General features: G+C 45.0%; 3 protein-coding genes across 4 annotated transcripts; all 3 read left to right on the top strand.

Moving 5' to 3' along the window:
- Positions 1 to 1188, top strand: LOC136949139 (G-protein coupled receptor 151). The gene has a single exon (XM_067243346.1). It carries the CDS (start codon positions 1 to 3, stop codon positions 1186 to 1188), a length of 1188 nt encoding a protein of 395 aa, XP_067099447.1.
- A 2710-nt stretch (positions 1189 to 3898) lies between these two features.
- On the top strand, positions 3899 to 9871 carry mavs (mitochondrial antiviral signaling protein). 2 transcript variants are annotated; one of them, XM_067243712.1, is made up of 7 exons: positions 3899 to 3965; positions 5807 to 5875; positions 6021 to 6150; positions 6314 to 6488; positions 6584 to 7150; positions 7249 to 7676; positions 7820 to 9871. In XM_067243712.1, the coding sequence occupies exons 3-7, from the start codon at positions 6028 to 6030 to the stop codon at positions 8774 to 8776; spliced, it is 2250 nt and encodes a 749-aa protein (XP_067099813.1). In that variant the 5' UTR covers positions 3899 to 3965; positions 5807 to 5875; positions 6021 to 6027; the 3' UTR covers positions 8777 to 9871. The 2 variants fall into 2 exon arrangements, with proteins under 2 accessions (XP_067099813.1, XP_067099812.1); XM_067243711.1 differs by lacking the exon at positions 3899 to 3965 and having other exon boundaries at positions 5595 to 6150.
- Positions 9872 to 10116: 245 nt separating this feature from the next.
- pank2 (pantothenate kinase 2) lies at positions 10117 to 16220 on the top strand. Its single transcript, XM_067242964.1, has 7 exons — positions 10117 to 10414; positions 11045 to 11397; positions 11518 to 11771; positions 13136 to 13312; positions 13570 to 13693; positions 14758 to 14883; positions 15012 to 16220. Exons 1-7 carry the CDS (start codon positions 10198 to 10200, stop codon positions 15060 to 15062), a joined length of 1302 nt encoding a protein of 433 aa, XP_067099065.1. The 5' UTR covers positions 10117 to 10197; the 3' UTR covers positions 15063 to 16220.
- The last annotated feature ends 197 nt before the right edge of the window (positions 16221 to 16417 follow it).

Raw genomic sequence — 16417 nt, forward strand, 5'->3', positions numbered from 1 at the left:
ATGAATTTTGATTTACCGAAAAACATGTCATTTCTTGATTTTGCTGGCGGGGCTCAACTGCTCCCAGAGGAGAACACCAAGACGGTTCTACCTGCCATCCTGGTAGGGATTAGTGTGACAGGAGGATTGGGGAATCTGCTCGTGCTACTGATTCTCACTCACGATTTTACAACTGGAAGGGGGTCCGAATTCAAAGCGCTCCTCGTCACCCTAAACTCCACCGACTTGTTGATCCTGGTGCTGTGCGCTCCTGTGCGCGCGATGACATACTACCGACAGACTTGGACTTTGGGGACTTTCGTCTGCAGGACAGCGGATTGGTTTCAGCACTCTTGCCTGGTGGCCAAATCGCTGGTCCTTGCAGCCTCGAGCAACGCTAGACATACCTTTGTTACAAGCACGTCTAAAAGCGACTTGTTTAATACGACTAAAGTGTACGGAGCTCTGGTGCTCATACTGATGGCGTCCATGAGCTTTCCAATACCCCAAGTGATGTTTGTTTCTTTAAAACCATATGGAGACATCGACCTTTGCGTCTATGACATGCCGATCTGCGCCTCCGACTTCATGAACGTCTTCAACAAGATCTACCCAACTGCTACTTTTGTTATCCCGATCTTTTTCAGTCTTGCATTCTACACCAGAGCCTTACGCAACACCAAGTCCACAATGAACCACGCAGCCAGTCCGCAACTCCAGACCAAGGCTATCCCTGTGATGCTCTGCGTCAGTGGCGCCAACGCTTTCATGCTCCTGCCGGAATGGGGAACATGGACATGGATCAAGCTTGGAAACGTTAAACCGCCTGTTGGTCTGGTCATTTTTGCACAGGTATTCCTGTATGCATGTAGCGCTCTATCCCCAATCATCTTCCTGAGCATATACGACGATGTGCGTCAGGGGCTGGCCGCCCTGTGGCGTTTTCTAACTTGCAGAACCTCCAAACACATCGCCCTAGGCCGAGGTCCTAAAGCGGATGGAAACGGATCAGAGACAGGACCGATGGTTATTAACTCTGCGCTGGAGCTGGAAAGAGCGTCCTCGTCCGCGAGGCCAGAAGTTGTTGACGGCACGGCAAAGACCTTTCCGGATGTGGCACTTTTTTGGACCGAGCGCAGGAACACTGCAGTGGAGGAGGATCAGGATGACCCGGTTCCCTGGGAACGAGAGGAGAAATACAATCAGTGATACTGATAGGGATTTCCCCATAGACTCTACAGTAAAAACCTGTTTCGTTTTGTAAAAAGTTTAATAAAAAAAATTCCTATACAAGATTACCCCTCACCCCCAACGGTGTTTCACCTACCACCTCTATTACGCATCTTTTGATCAGATTATTTCACTTTTGCATGAAGATCACCTACTGTGTCGGTAACCCTAACCTATCGATGTAAATATGATATAAATATTCAAGAAATGTATATCTTGAGGATGCAGAAGACAATACTTTACATATGTACGTGTTTACATGTGTTTAATAAAGGTAATTTACAAAATACATATACAGTATCAATGTTTTGTTAATAATAAATATGTATCGTTTTTGTTCTGCTAATTTGTTTGGGTTTATAGTGCATGTTCTCCATACTGTAACTATTATGAACTATCACACCTTATAGACGCTATAGTGCCTCTGTACCCTGGCATATAGCCAAACAGAAACTATACAGCTCCCCTGACCCTGATTCATCACAGCCCTGACACTCCATGTGACCTAGTCTGCATGAAGATGATTGAATACATGATCAAGCCAGCCTGTTATATTCCTTGGCTACTGGGGTTATTTTTAACTGTAGATGGATTGATGTTAACCTTTGGGTTCCTTTTAGAACGGGCCCTCTTTTCAGCGGTCTCCATTCAGCACCAAAGCACTGCCCCCCGTGCGGCTCCAGCAGATTTGACATTTCAGGCTGAATGGAGAGAGAGGTGAAAGGTCAGAGGTGGAGAATAAGTCTATTGAGTTTTCTAGCACTGCCAGCCCTGGCCAGGCACGCGGGAGGATGTTTTAAGTAGCCTATAGGCGTATACTGTCCCTGGCTAAAGTACAAATACGGCATGGTTTATTCATTTCCGACCAGCGAATCCTTCTACTTCAGTCAAGCCCATCCCCCAAAAGCTCCCAAAATAAAAACACTGTGAATTAAAAGGTTTTAAAATTATGCCAGTAACCGTCTAGCAAGCAACGTTGCAGTTACTCAATCACCTGTAATGTGGATAGGTTAAATCAGCTGATTGAATCATTCGTTTCAATAAGTCTGCAATTACTGCGAATAATATAATGGTCTTTTATTTCATTCGATCACGTGAATGCCAGATGCATTCTACCTCGGTGAGCAGTGGCCTGCGGGCAGGAGGCACGCAAGCCCCCATTACGAGTACACGACATCTGACTGTGCCATTATGAAAATGTAAAGGAAAAAAGACCAACACTTAGCAGCACTGATGCGGATGAGGCTAACATCCGCGTACATGCTAGGGTCTATGGAGTGCTTCAGGGGTTTAGCTGCTTGTGAGTGCTGGTCAGTGAACTAGGACTGAACTTTCTCCATCTCACAGTCTACAACCCGTGGTCTAGTTATGGACACGGCAGTACCCAGCACAAACTATGTTTATTCCAGTACACAACTATTACACTTATTAAAGAGCTGACGGTTTACTTTTCTACATCATCCACGAAAAAACACATTTGCCTATTTGTGCATCAGTTGAGTTAGGGTTGTGATAGTCAGTCGAATTTCTTTTAATTTAACTTTAATGCTTTTTGCTTACTCAAAAAGCATAACACGATTTATAGGCTACTTAAAATCTTACGTTTATACAACTCACCACGTAAAACGTCTTTTTGTTTTGTTTTTAATAGTTCAGTAGACGTTGGAGTATGCTCACTTCTAGGCCTACTAAGCTATAGCCTACTACCTGTCATAGGTTAACTTTCAAATTACTGAAGTTAAGTCATAGGACAACAGCCTTAGGCCTATATTAAACTTAGAAACGTATATGGAGAGAGAGGAGTAGGTGGTTGGGGATGTGAAAAGTGGTTTTAGGTTTGGATGCAAGAGGCTGAAGCCTTGCTGTCCAGCCCTCTCCAGAACAACCTTAGGTTAATACTGCCACCAACTGGTTGGAGATGGGCAGCCTACAACTGGATCTGTAGTTCATACAATATGGAGGATGTCCACATAATATGGTCAGGTAGCCCTGACAAATGACTGACAAATATTTGTCATTTACATCCTGCAATCAGACCATTTGGATGTCAGAATGATCTTTGTATGATCTCTCGTCAAGTAGCTAAACGTTGTGATAGCCTATACAATTGAGTATGCCTATAGCTATATCCAGAGCGATATAAAACAATTTACGATCAAACGATCAATTTACCAGCTAACTTGCTTCGGAAACACTGAAAATTAATGGGGTTGAACGTTGGAAAATACAATGTATGGAACTATCGGTCGCATGTGACACGCTTTACTTCCACATTCTTCGATAACAATGGAAGTCTATCAAGTGTCGCAACACTCTTTTTATACGGCTCTGGCTATATCCACACTGGTGGTTTTAAGGTTTGTTTGTGGTAGATATAAAATATCAGATGAGCAAAACCAAGATAAATGAAAACAAAAGGCTGGTGGCATCTAATAAAGCTAATTCTGTTTGTGTTAATTTGTGTGTGACAACACGGAAACTCTGAAGGGGGTCTGAAGCTGTCAACGGGTCCAGATTAAAAATAGTGTCAGGATTACCACTGCGTCTTTAAATGAAAAAAAAACGTTGCAATTCGTCATCATTTTCGTGCACAACCTTACCGACCAATGATAAGCGGTAAACTGAGTCTCTGGACCAATCATCGGATGCGGGAAAGGAAGGTATCCACCTCTAAAAGCACAGAGTGCAGGCTATATCGAAAGTAAGATCGCGTTGGATTGAGAGACCCACCAACTCCTGAACCTCTGGTACGAAAGGTGAGAAAAACGAGCAAACTGTTTAATTGTATCAGATCAATTATTTTCACTTGTGTATTTTCTCTATTGTAGACAATAGTATTAACATAGAATAGCAACGAGGGCTCGTGTAGGGCCTACTTGTTCTTTGTTGCAATCTTTAGTTATAGGTAAACACATGTCTCTCGCTTAGATATTAGAATCAAACTTTAATGACAATTAATGACTCGTGATTTACTCTTTCTGGCAACACATTATTTGCAAGTCAAACAACGCGCGTTGGAGGTGAACATAAATGGGAGTAATATCCTGCGACTTCATTCACGTTTTTGTGTCGGTCAACAGTGAAGTTAAAATATAGTTTGAACAATACTATAAGGCCTACAGTATATTTGTACTTATTTTCTTCATAATAATTCAATAATGCTTTCAGAAGAATTATCAGTGCAACTTACACGAACTTCAACTGTGTTAATGAGTTAGGCTACTTTTTATGAATTTGAATGACTATTATTTTATAAATGTTATTACAAAAGTATTACTAGACAATAGACAATCATATAATCCAAGCTCTTTCTTCCAAACTATTCCCCTCAACAAACCTGTTGAGAAGTACAACCAGCCAGAGCTGAGTGGTGACCTAGTGTTTTGGAGGGCATTCCTCTGGCACAGCTCTGCATGTCTGCCCTTGCATCAAGGTGCTTCCCCCAGGACAGGCTCACCTGTGCAGTTGTTTGTAATCCATAATCACATGACAGTTATTGTAAAAAAATAACTTTTGAAAAGAGATTTGGTCAAATGTGAATAACCAAACATTGACAATACCCGAGTGTATGAGTGTGTACAGTGTGTGTGTGCGCGCGTGTTTGCTCGTAGCTACTTATCAAGGGATTGACACACAAACTCCCCAGCAGTTCAAACGCAAAATACTTTGCTCCTTAGTTACTGCCCATTATCTGTGGGGAGCTGTGGGCTTCTTCAGTGTGCGGAGCAAAAGCAGATCTTTGACAGTAATCTCTAACGTGCAGTTGTAGTAGGCTTGGGAAGATGTGACTGTGGTTGTCACGTCATGTGTTCCACCTGACAGAACAGCACGACAAGATTATTCCCTGTGTCTGTATAGATATAAACAGAGAAGGCTTTAAAGTGTGTTTAATAAACAGTGATTCACGTGTGATTTGAAATGGCTGGCAGAGATGATGTGAGATGTTCCTGAGACAATGTGGACATTTGGTTCTCTAAATCGTAGATAGTAACTTTCACATTTCTATGCTTGGAACACTGCTGTGGGATAATCTTTTATAGCCCATTGGAAAATGTAACCATTTTGAACATTGGAATCTTTTATCGTGTCACCTGAGATAATGTTGATGGATTTGATGCCAAAGTCACAGTAGTTACCCTTCTGTCTTGCAGAGCTCCTCGTGATAATAAGCTGCTGCGGAGACTGGAGGCCATTAATTAGTTACCAATGCTGCTCTAAGGTCTCAGATCAGGTTAGAACAGAACACAGCAGCCAAATCCAACAGTCAGCATTGTGCTTATATAGATTTATTCAGTCTATCTTTTACCTGAACCACATCCGTCTAGTTGGTAGATTAAACTGTAAACATTTTCCCAAGCAGAGGTACTCCCCTACCCAAAGAATGACATGTTGTACTTTTTGTCCTTATTTTTTGTATTATTGGTTATCACTTTCTGTTTCATACAAAAATCATTTCGGTTTCAGTTTCTTAAAAATCCCAGAAAAATCCCCTGCCCAGGGTTGCCCCCCAGTGGTTGTGTCATAGCAGACACAGAACAGTCTGCACAGATGTTGAATGTTATGACTGTGTACTGCTGTGTTTCTAACTGCCTCGTAGACAGGGTGTTTCTTCAGACAATCAGGATTTCTTTGCTGAGAAAGCGCTGAAGCTTGAGTGAGAGGACAGGTAACTATTAACTATTCATTCACTACGACTGTATGTCACCCATCACTAATCAAACTACTGGATAACAAGCTCTTTTGTGTCCTCATAGTGGAAGTATAGTTACTGTGTTCCTAACGCCTGGCACTCTCTCCATCTGGATGAGCAGCTTGAAGATGTCCTTTGCCGGTGATAAACTGTATAATGACTACATCCGGAAGAACATGGGAACGTTCAACTCCACGGTGAAAGTGACGGAGATCATGCCCCATCTGCCCTGCCTCACTCAGTCAGACAGGGTACATGAACATGCTACTGTGTCCTCCCTTGTGGGAGGAAAGCTGTAACTACTTACATCCCCCAGCATGTATATTTAGTTTTTCAATGATCCACTGTTCAATTGCAGTTACAGCAACTTTCCTTTTTAACATTCCCGTTGCGTTTACCTGTACGTGATTTCAGGATGAGATAGGGGCCAAGAGGGAACAGGCAGGGAACTACAATGCTATGCAGCTGTTGGTGGACTGCCTGAAGAGGAGGGAGAACTGGTCTGAGGAGTTAATCTCAGCGCTCAGGGCATGTGAGCACTATGCCCTGGCCCAGGTGGTCCAAGATAAATACAACTCTTTCTTAGTCAGTAAGTAACCAATCAGGTAGCTCTCTCCACTCACTACAGCATTGGTGAGGTCTGGACTTAGGGAATTCTCTCAATTCTTTTCTCCTGTTCCATAGATCCCAAATCTCCCTCTCCTGCAACAACGGTAGTCAAGGCCCATGTCCACCCAGCACCAACCCCTAATCCGTCCCTGCCCATTCCAGAGAGCTCTGATGACTCTGCATCAGCGTCTCCAGCACAGCCAGCACCTCTTGCCGAGCCAGCCCCTCAGCCCTCCCCACCACTCAGGGTTGCTGTAGACCCACCACCAGCCCCTCAGCCCTCCCCTCCACTCATGGCTGCTGTAGACCCACCACCAGCCCCTCAGCCATCCCCTCCACTCATGGCTGCTGTAGACCCACCACCAGCCCCTCAGCCCTCCCCTCCACTCATGGCTGCTGTAGACCCACCACCAGCCCCTCAGCCCTCCCCTCCACTCATTGCTGCTGTAGACCCACCACCAGCCCCCCTGCCCTCCCCTCCTCTCAGGGTGGACCCAGCCCCCCTGCCCTCCCCTCCTCTCAGGGTGGACCCAGTCCCACTGCCCTCCACTCCTCTCAGGGCTGTGGATCCTCACCTGGAAGTTGCACCAGCAAGCCCAGAGAGTCCTCAGCAGCAGGCGCAGAGCAGTGTAGCCCCTAGCGGTAGGTCTACTGTCCTGTTAACCGATGCAAACAAAATGAATACATTGAAATGCCTGGGTGAAGTATGTTTATAAGTATCATTTTGTTCTATTCTCTAGATCCCAAACCTCCTCCACCTGCAACCCCCGTAACCATTGAGATTCCACCCCAAAGAGCCCCCTCTCCTCCAGTCGCAGTCCTGCAGGAAGTCCCCACTGATGACACACTAACCTCACGCGATGACAGTGCACTGGCCAGCCAGGTGGCAGGATTTGACCTTGGGTTGACCTCTGAAGCTGTTCGCCCCACTGATACACCCGCGTCCTCCCAGGCTGACCAAATCCCAACAGCCCCTGTGGAAGCCAGCCAATCACAAAGGACTCCTCCAGGCCAGACAGACTCATCGTCCACCACCGAACCTTCTCCATCCCTGGCCATCTCATCCCTGGATCAGATGAAACTCCCGGTCCAGGACACCGCGCCCCTGAGCCCGGTTGTGCTCTTCCCGGCCCAGCAGCCAGTGGAGGACTCTGATCCCACCATACAGGTGGGTATCAGACGCTTGCTAAATCATTGTTTAAGAGTGCATCGTTGTATTGCCTGACTACTATTTATGCTGAATTAGCTTGAAATACAGCCAGTGAGAGCAACAGTAAGGATGAGCATCAGTAACACTGCCCTCTCCTGCAGGTCACGAGTGATTATGAACAGGCAGAGGCTCCCCAACCCCTGTCCCAGCCTGTCTCTGAACCCACAGTCGCCCCCTGCTGGTCACCAGTGGATGGTGCAGATGGGCCAGTCTCCACCCTCAGTGATGAGTACTTCAGCAAGCCTGCGCCTCTCCTGAGCACCCCCCGTTACCCTGACAGCCCCGCTACAAATAACTCCATCCCAGAGGCGTCCAACTCCTTGAACATCGGATGTCTGGAAATAAGTGGCTTAGTTCCAGGCCTTGACCCTGAGTCTGCTGCCAGAGCTCCTACAGTCTGCTCTACTGTGACATCTGACCCTGAGGTGGCTGCAAACCCAGGACCATGTCAGCAGAATGGAGTTCTCGAGGAGGACACATCCGTGTTCCATAATGAACCTGAGGAGAACCACTTTGAGTCCAACTGCCAAAGCTCTTTAGGGGATCAGGAAGTTCTAACCAACCTGGTCCATGTTTATGAGGAACCATCTGTCCTGAACCATGAAGGCCAAACCCAGAGCATGATGGGTAATGCTGTAAGTTCATTTGAAGATCCACCTGTTAAGAATAATGACAGCCAATCCCAGATTATACTCGGAGATGGCGTCCCTGAGTCTGATGACCTACATGAGAGCGTCCAGAGCAACGCTGCCTGCATCGCTGACGACTCAAAAAGTCAAATCCTCAACGGCCAAGCAACAAAGGAGCTTATTTCTGATCCTCCCGTCAGCGATGTCACTATATCTGTCATTGCGGCCTCCTCCAGTGAAGACAGCCAGAACTCTGAGCTGGAGGAGGACTTGCTGAAGCAGGAGACCCAGTGGCAAGAACCACAGGAGGGGGGAACCATTCCACTAAAGAACCCAACTAACCCAAAGAACCAGAAGAACTATTATCTCCTGACGGCGGCAGCTGTGGGGGTCTCGGCTCTCTTCGTAGCATGGAGGCTGAGGAATTAAACATGTCTTAGGAAAGATGGAGTTTGTCCTTTGAAAGAGCGTTGGCACTGTGCCTTACTGTAGGGACTGGAGCATAAAGGTGAAGCGTTTTTCCGAGATGATGCAAATGCTTAATCTTTAACTGACATCAAACAACAGGAAGCCTGCCTTGTTCAGAACGTAGAATCAAGGAATAGTTAGAAACTTTCCAAATGCTCGTGTACATTTACATTTAGTCATTTTTTAGCGTGTTCAGAGTCCAAACGCAGCACTCTGTTAAATCAAAGTGTGTATTTACATGCTTCACAGATTGTATTTCTAGAGCTTGTTGAGGGTTATCTGAGGCCAGTTGTGTGTCCAGGGTTAAGGGTTTGCACCCTTCTGATAGCGCTATTTATTCACACACTTGAGTGATGTAAACTGCTGTAGCTTACTTTGGAGAAAAGGGACTATGCTGATACCAAGTTGTTTAGGATCTGCTGCTAGGATGCTGTCACATTATTCTACTACCTGCCAGTAATTTGACTTCTCTTTCAATTATTTTAATGTTAATCACAATTCGTTAGAGCCATTATCTTTATTATTATTTATTTGTAGTTTATTGAACAAGGCAAGACATGGTATGAAAAATTTATTGGAACACCCTGTTATGTAGAGATGTATTGTCATCTCAAATGATAGTGCAGCATTAACATACATTTGTATTATTATTAATATACTGTATACTGTACTTTATACTATACTGTACACTATACTGAACATTTGATTGTGCTTTTGTGTAAGTATTGTTTAGCAAGAATAAATCACAACAGTATGGTGTTAACTGAGGACACACTGTATATTATCTCCATATGTACAAGTTTGCATTCTACTTTTATTTGAGATATATGTCTTTGTAAATTTGTATTTTATTATCATTACTATAGAGATAAGATTATATTCTTTATTTAAAAAAATCAATTTGGATTTGTCTATAGTAAATGTATTAAATATTATAAATTGTAGGATGCCCAAGTGGACTGTAGGTCTTTGTGTGATACGCAAAAACTCTTGAGAAGCTTTAAATTCAATCTGTACGACCTGTTGCACATTCAAATACAAATCAATAAAATTCTTCTAAAATATGTCTTTATTGTATTCAATTTCGATCATTAACAAAAGCTTCTGTCTCATAAGTCAAATTTAGCTACCTTTGTCTGTTCCTTTATTTATTTTCTACATACTCACGCTATTGGCTGTTGGACACTCGACCACCCGCCTATTTTATTAGAAATTAGCCCTGATAGGCTCAAAATTCTTGTCACTTACAGTATTAGCATGTACACAGCGAGTGAACACTGTCGTACTCGTAACTAGCCGCGACTCGACTGCAACTTAACAAAAATGACTGATAACAGGACATTATTGAGTAGTCACTAGTAATAATAGACTGAGTTGTCTTAATGGAACAGAATGGCAAGATGTCTGACGAGGATGCGAGGGACGAGGATGAGTCGCCTGCGAAGCAGCTTCGCACAATGAGGGGGATTTGTAAAAATGAATTGATAGTCGATAACAACATGGAGTCAAATACAGCCGGTGGGAGTGCAGCTGACAACGGACAAACCTCAGAAACTACCGCCAGACCAAGACATGACTCGCTGAGAAGGAACAGACCGCGTATGTCACTATTTCATGCTTGCGCAATTTGTCAAGAGCCAAGCCGTCTATTTATTTATTGAATAAGAACTGTAGCTAGAAGCTAACGCAAGCAAGCGGTATTGTGCATGTGTACAGTCCTTGACAGCGTTAGCTAGGTAGTTATCTGCGTCATATACAAATTGCATAGTGGCGGTCCTAGAAATATCAGATTTTTTTGTTGGTAAAATGTTCTTGCCAGCAAGTTTACGGTATTCCCTCAATAACCGTTGTTGAGTGTAATATCACCTTGCTTTCTGGCGCGTTGCTGCCAGGCAGGCAGGCAGTCAAGATGGCGTGTAGTACGCACTGTTCCATTCTAGCGAAGGACCAGTTCAGCAACATTACTTTTCAATCTCAGTCCACGTCAAGTTTGTTTGTTATAACCAATTAAATAGAAAAACAAATAACAATGACGGACATAAATTCAATAAATGTAAGATAGATTTTTTATCTATCACCTGCCCTCTTATTTTGTCATTCTTTTGAAACAATTTCCAGCCTCCAACAAAACCTTGTCACATAACGGTCCATCCTGTGCCCTCCATAATATCAGCCCCCCCTTCTCTCTCTCGGCCTCTTTCTTTCTCCCTCCATCTCTCTCATTCTCAGCCTTCCCCTGGTTTGGGATGGATATTGGTGGCACGCTGGTAAAGCTGGTGTACTTTGAGCCCAAGGACGTAACGGCGGCGGAGGAGCAGGAGGAGGTGGAGAACCTGAAGAGCATCCGCCGCTACCTCACCTCCAACACGGCCTACGGCAAGACCGGGGTCCGTGACGTCCACCTGGAGCTGGCAGAGCTGTCGCTGTGCGGCCGAACGGGGAGCCTCCACTTCATCCGCTTCCCCACCCTGGACCTGCCCGCCTTCCTGCAGATGGTCCGCAACAAGCACTTCTCCAGCCTGCACACCGCCCTCTGTGCCACGGGCGGGGGGGCCTACAAGTTTGAGTCTGACTTCCGCGCGGTGAGAGAGCAATCGATCCTACCGTCAGCTTTCGCTGTCTTCCTTAACCCCCCCTTCACTTTCACACCATGCACTTCACTTGGTGGTTAAACATGCGTGTGTTCCGTGTTCTCCTCAAAGATGGCGGATCTGCAGCTCCGCAAGCTGGATGAGCTGGACTGTCTGGTTCGGGGGGTGCTGTACATCGACTCGGCCGTGTCCCGCGGCCCTTCGGAGTGCTACTACTATGAGAACCCTACGGACCCTGAGCGCTGTGCCCAGAGACCCTACACCCTGGAGAACCCATACCCCCTGCTGCTGGTCAACATAGGCTCAGGGGTGAGCATCCTGGCCGTCTACTCGGAGAACAACTACAAACGCGTCACGGGGACCAGGTGAGACAGGGTTATGTCTGGGAGGTCAGACAGGTAGGGAGACAGGTAGTGCTTGGAGGTCAGACAGGTAGGGAGACAGGTAGTGCTTGGAGGTCAGACAGGTAGTGCTGCAAGGTCAGACAGGTAGGGAGACAGCTAGTGCTGGAAGGTCAGACGGGTAGGGAGACAGGTAGTGCTGGAAGGTCAGACAAGTATTGCTGGAAGGTCAGACACGTATTGCTGGAAGGTCAGACACGTAGTGCTGGAAGGTCAGACAGGTAGGGAGACAAGTTATTGCTGGAAGGTCAGACAGGTAGTGCTGGAAGGTCAGACAGGTGAGAGAGATGGGCAGCACTGGGTAGTTCTGTGTGGCCAGCTTGTAATCAGATAGGTAGTGTGGTCACCTCTGCGGTCAGACAAGTAGGGCGACGTCTGGCCTCTGTGTCTCCTTGGTGCTAAAACTAACAAGAGTTGGGTTCCACTAGCAAGTAGACCACATCCGTTAGGGAGTGTGTACTAGGAGTGTAGCCAGATTTCAACTCTAAGACAATGTAGGTAGCTTTACAAATGAAATGTTTTGTACCAAGTTAAATGTGGTTGGGTAGTCCAGTGTTTCCTCTAGGTTTACAGCTTATGGGGGGGGGGGCGGCAGCGGCGGACCATGTAGAGACAGAAATGACATGCCGTTGTGTAAAATAAGATAAATAACATAAGACCTTTTAGTTTGTTTAATAAAAGAGCAAGCTATAGACCTGTTTTATAGGAAAGGTAACCTTAAATGACTTATTTTGTGATCTGGCGCTATAAAAAAAAAACGAGGGGGGGGGGGGGGGGCACCCCCCTAATATAATGGTAGAGGATACACTGGTAGTCTATGTTCTTCCTCTTCTCCGTGTGTGTGGGTCTTCTGCCCTGCTGTTAGCTGATCTCAGGACTTCCTGTCTGCTGCCCTGGTGTTAGCTTGTCTGCAGAGCTTGAAAGAGCCTCTTGTATTCAGTCTGGCACATGTCTCCAGTTGTCCATTCACATAACTTCTTTGCTACACATCTGTGTCGAGCTACATGGACCAGCCTCATAGTTTGTCTGTTCCTGTTAGCGTAAGGGAAGTGTAGGAAGGTAGATGGATTCTGTTAATCCTTATTAGTTTCAGAATGCTTTAGCTGAATTTTCAACTATTATATTTGTGTTGTTGTACCGTACTATCTATGTCCTACTATAGGTTTTCTATAATACACATCCCAACAGTGTTACTATCCAATCACACAAAGGTACCAATCATCCAAAATAGTGTCTTTGAGGACTCTGCTGAAACAGCATGTGGCCAGGTATACTGAGCAGGTGTGTGTGTGTGTGTGTGTGTGTGTGTGTGTGTGTGTGTGCTCCAGCCTGGGTGGAGGGACGTTCCTGGGGCTGTGCTGCTTGCTGACGGGCTGCTCCAGCTTTGAGGAGGCCCTGCACATGGCCTCCCAGGGGGAGAGCACACGCGTGGACAAGCTGGTCCGGGACATCTACGGGGGCGACTACGAGAGGTTCGGCCTCCCTGGCTTTGCCGTGGCCTCCAGGTGACTCCTTATACTACGTTATGTTACTGCAGGGATGTATATATCACTGTTCTATGTGACTGCATGTACATGTCACTGTGGTGTAATGTAGCTGTTATTTGACTTATCTGTCATCTGCAACCAAGCAAACACATCTCATTAATTGTAGTGTACAAAACCCACACACATTTGGATTCATAGTTGAGAAAATCCTACAACATTTAGTTCTCTCTCTTTCTCCATCTCTCTCTCTCTTACTCTGTCTTCTCTTGATATAGTTTTGGCAACATGATGTCTAAAGACAAACGGGAGTCTGTCTCCAAGGAGGATCTGGCCCGAGCGACCTTGGTGACCATCACCAACAACATTGGCTCCATCACCAGGATGTGTGCTTTAAACGAGGTCAGTTATGAACACTGTACTAAACATTGTAAATTAGGTTAGTGTGGTTATGTTTGGGCAGGGTGATGTGTGAAAAGTGCAATATGTATTAATGCCCAATAAGAGTATTCTACTTAGGACAGAATTCTAAAGACACCAGAAGGTACATTAGTATGTTTGCTACCAGCAAGGCACATTACTATTATCTCACATACTGTATATAAATATTACAGCCACTGCTACTCCTCCCCCAGTTTCTGCAGTACCCTACGGAGACATGAAAGGTGTCAATGTGAGTGGTGTTCCCGATTGCGTTGCTATAGCTTTGTGGAAGGTTCCGTTAAGTTAAATATTCAGTTAATATTAGGTTTTTGTGGCAAATATTGTGTACTAACCACTGGTGCAGCAATAGCTGTGTTCATGTGACCACCTAGTCCTGTCAACACCAGAAGCATGTAGATCCTTGCATCGCCTAGCCCCAGGTTACGTGTTTCAGGCTGTGTGGTCATGGTCAGACTGTGTTTCCGGCTGTGTGGTCCTGGTCAGACTGTGTTTCAGGCTGTGTGGTCATGGTCAGACTGTGTTTCAGGCTGTGTGGTCATGGTCAGACTGTGTTTCAGGCTGTGTGGTCATGATCAGACTGTGTTTCAGGCTGTGTGGTCATGGTCAGACTGTGTTTCAGGCTGTGTGGTCATGGTCAGACTGTGTTTCCGGCTGTGTGGTCATGGTCAGACTGTGTTTCCGGCTGTGTGGTCATGGTCAGACTGTGTTTCCGGCTGTGTGGTCATGGTCATCATGGTTCACAGTTTCCTCTCTGTCCTCAGCCTCTTTACTGTGCTGCCTTGTGGCGTCTGGATCAAGCAGCATTGTACAGGGCTATGAGGACATGGAGACCTGCAACAGACTAATACACCCACAACCCAATGAAGCTTACTGATACAATTCTTATAGATACAGAACATATGATAAGCTCTGCTTTCAGTGTGTTAAAGACATCTTAAACAGGGTTTAACCTGCATTGATTTGATCAGGAATCATGGTTTTGAGGAGTTGTCAGTAACCCCATGATGTCTGTGTTTGTGAAGAACATTGAGAGGGTGGTGTTTGTTGGTAACTTCCTGAGGGTGAACACCCTCTCCATGAAGCTCCTGGCCTACGCCATGGACTACTGGTCCAAAGGCCAGCTAAAGGCTTTGTTCCTCAGGCACGAGGTAAGCCCTGCAGTCCCTGTCCTACACACAGACCTGCCCACCTCCTCTGGGCTCCAAACAAGTTGTTGGAAAGAGGAAAATGATGATGATCACTCGACCACTAACTAAACTGATGTTTGTGTTGTCAGGGTTACTTCGGAGCAGTTGGAGCTCTTCTGGAACTTCTGAACCCTTCCTGAATGTTCTGGAAGGTCTGCTGTCCAGAGGACCACTGCAGCACTGATGACCATGCTCTGAATCAGTCAGACACACTGTGAATGTCATGTACAGCTGTACTGTAGGAGAGTCAAACAAGTCTGGACATTTTTAGAAATGCATATTTTTCTTTACCTTCAAGATGTTTCACCAGTGTGTCCTTAAATACTGTATTTCTTCAAGCTTTAATAGTTAACGCAGGTCAGAGAACTGAGCATTTACAGGTAATGAATAATCGCATAGATATGAGAAATAGAGAACTGGTCAAGGTCTCCAAATCGGTTTCAAGGAGCTTTAAATTTAAACTGCTGTCCATACTGCTGAGAGCAGCGCTGATGCTCCTGGGCATATACCAGTATTGTTCTTTTGAAAACGAATTTCTTTATATCCATGTCATTTACCTTTTACATTTAACAAACTGTTGATGTTTTATGAATTGATGATGTTTTGTGTTGAGGATATCCATTGTTCATGAGGAGTGGTAAAGGTCCATTTTGTTTGTGCAGCGTATATGTAAGGGATTCAGAAATGCTGCAGTCATCAGAAGGTGCATTGGGAAGTTCAGTTCAAAGGAACATCTTATACATGTGTACCTATATCATCCTCCATCCTTTCAAAACCCTTTTGCATGTCAGGCTCATTCTAAATGCTGTGAACATCTACTCCATTTGGGTTTTAACACGTTATCTCTGTTTGAAGTTCCATGGTTTTACTTAGCATAATTGTCTTATTGGAATTCAATAGGGACCATGCAATACAAAACACATACACACGTGTAATTTTAATTAATGTTAATGTTTAATTGTCAGATTGACATCCAAAGTTGTTTATACAGAACTGTGAGGTCTTACATTTCTTTGTGTTTTGCTGCAAGCGAGTCTTATTTAGTCGGTGTGAACTTCCGGGTTCTGTCTTGTTTGTCTGTTTGTAGCAGAGCTGAAAGCCACAGATCCGTTCTTAAGGCAAGACAAAGTGCCTGTATTGATTTACAGCATAGATGACAATCATGAGATGCTTCTAACGGCATATTTCTTAGACCTACTTCAGAGCGCCCTCTGGTGGGCTGGTTTGTGTAGAGCAAGACATTGTACTTTTGTCGCAATGTTTTTAATTGATTTTGTATTGGTAATAAATTATTTTGATAATCCATTTCTTATAGCAAATTTGTCATTAGTAAATTAAGAAATTTAAACATTCCCAATTTGATATGGCGTTGTTGCCCTACGCAAGTGGAAAAGCTGTTACAGAACCATCCATGAAAGAGGCAGTGTCTTTCCAGGGAAAATCCTCCCCTTTTTAACGTGCAGAAGTCCACGAGTCAACTCCACCTTTTCTCTCC

This window comes from Osmerus mordax, chromosome 9 (assembly GCF_038355195.1).
Source record: "Osmerus mordax isolate fOsmMor3 chromosome 9, fOsmMor3.pri, whole genome shotgun sequence".
NCBI lineage: Eukaryota > Metazoa > Chordata > Actinopteri > Osmeriformes > Osmeridae > Osmerus > Osmerus mordax.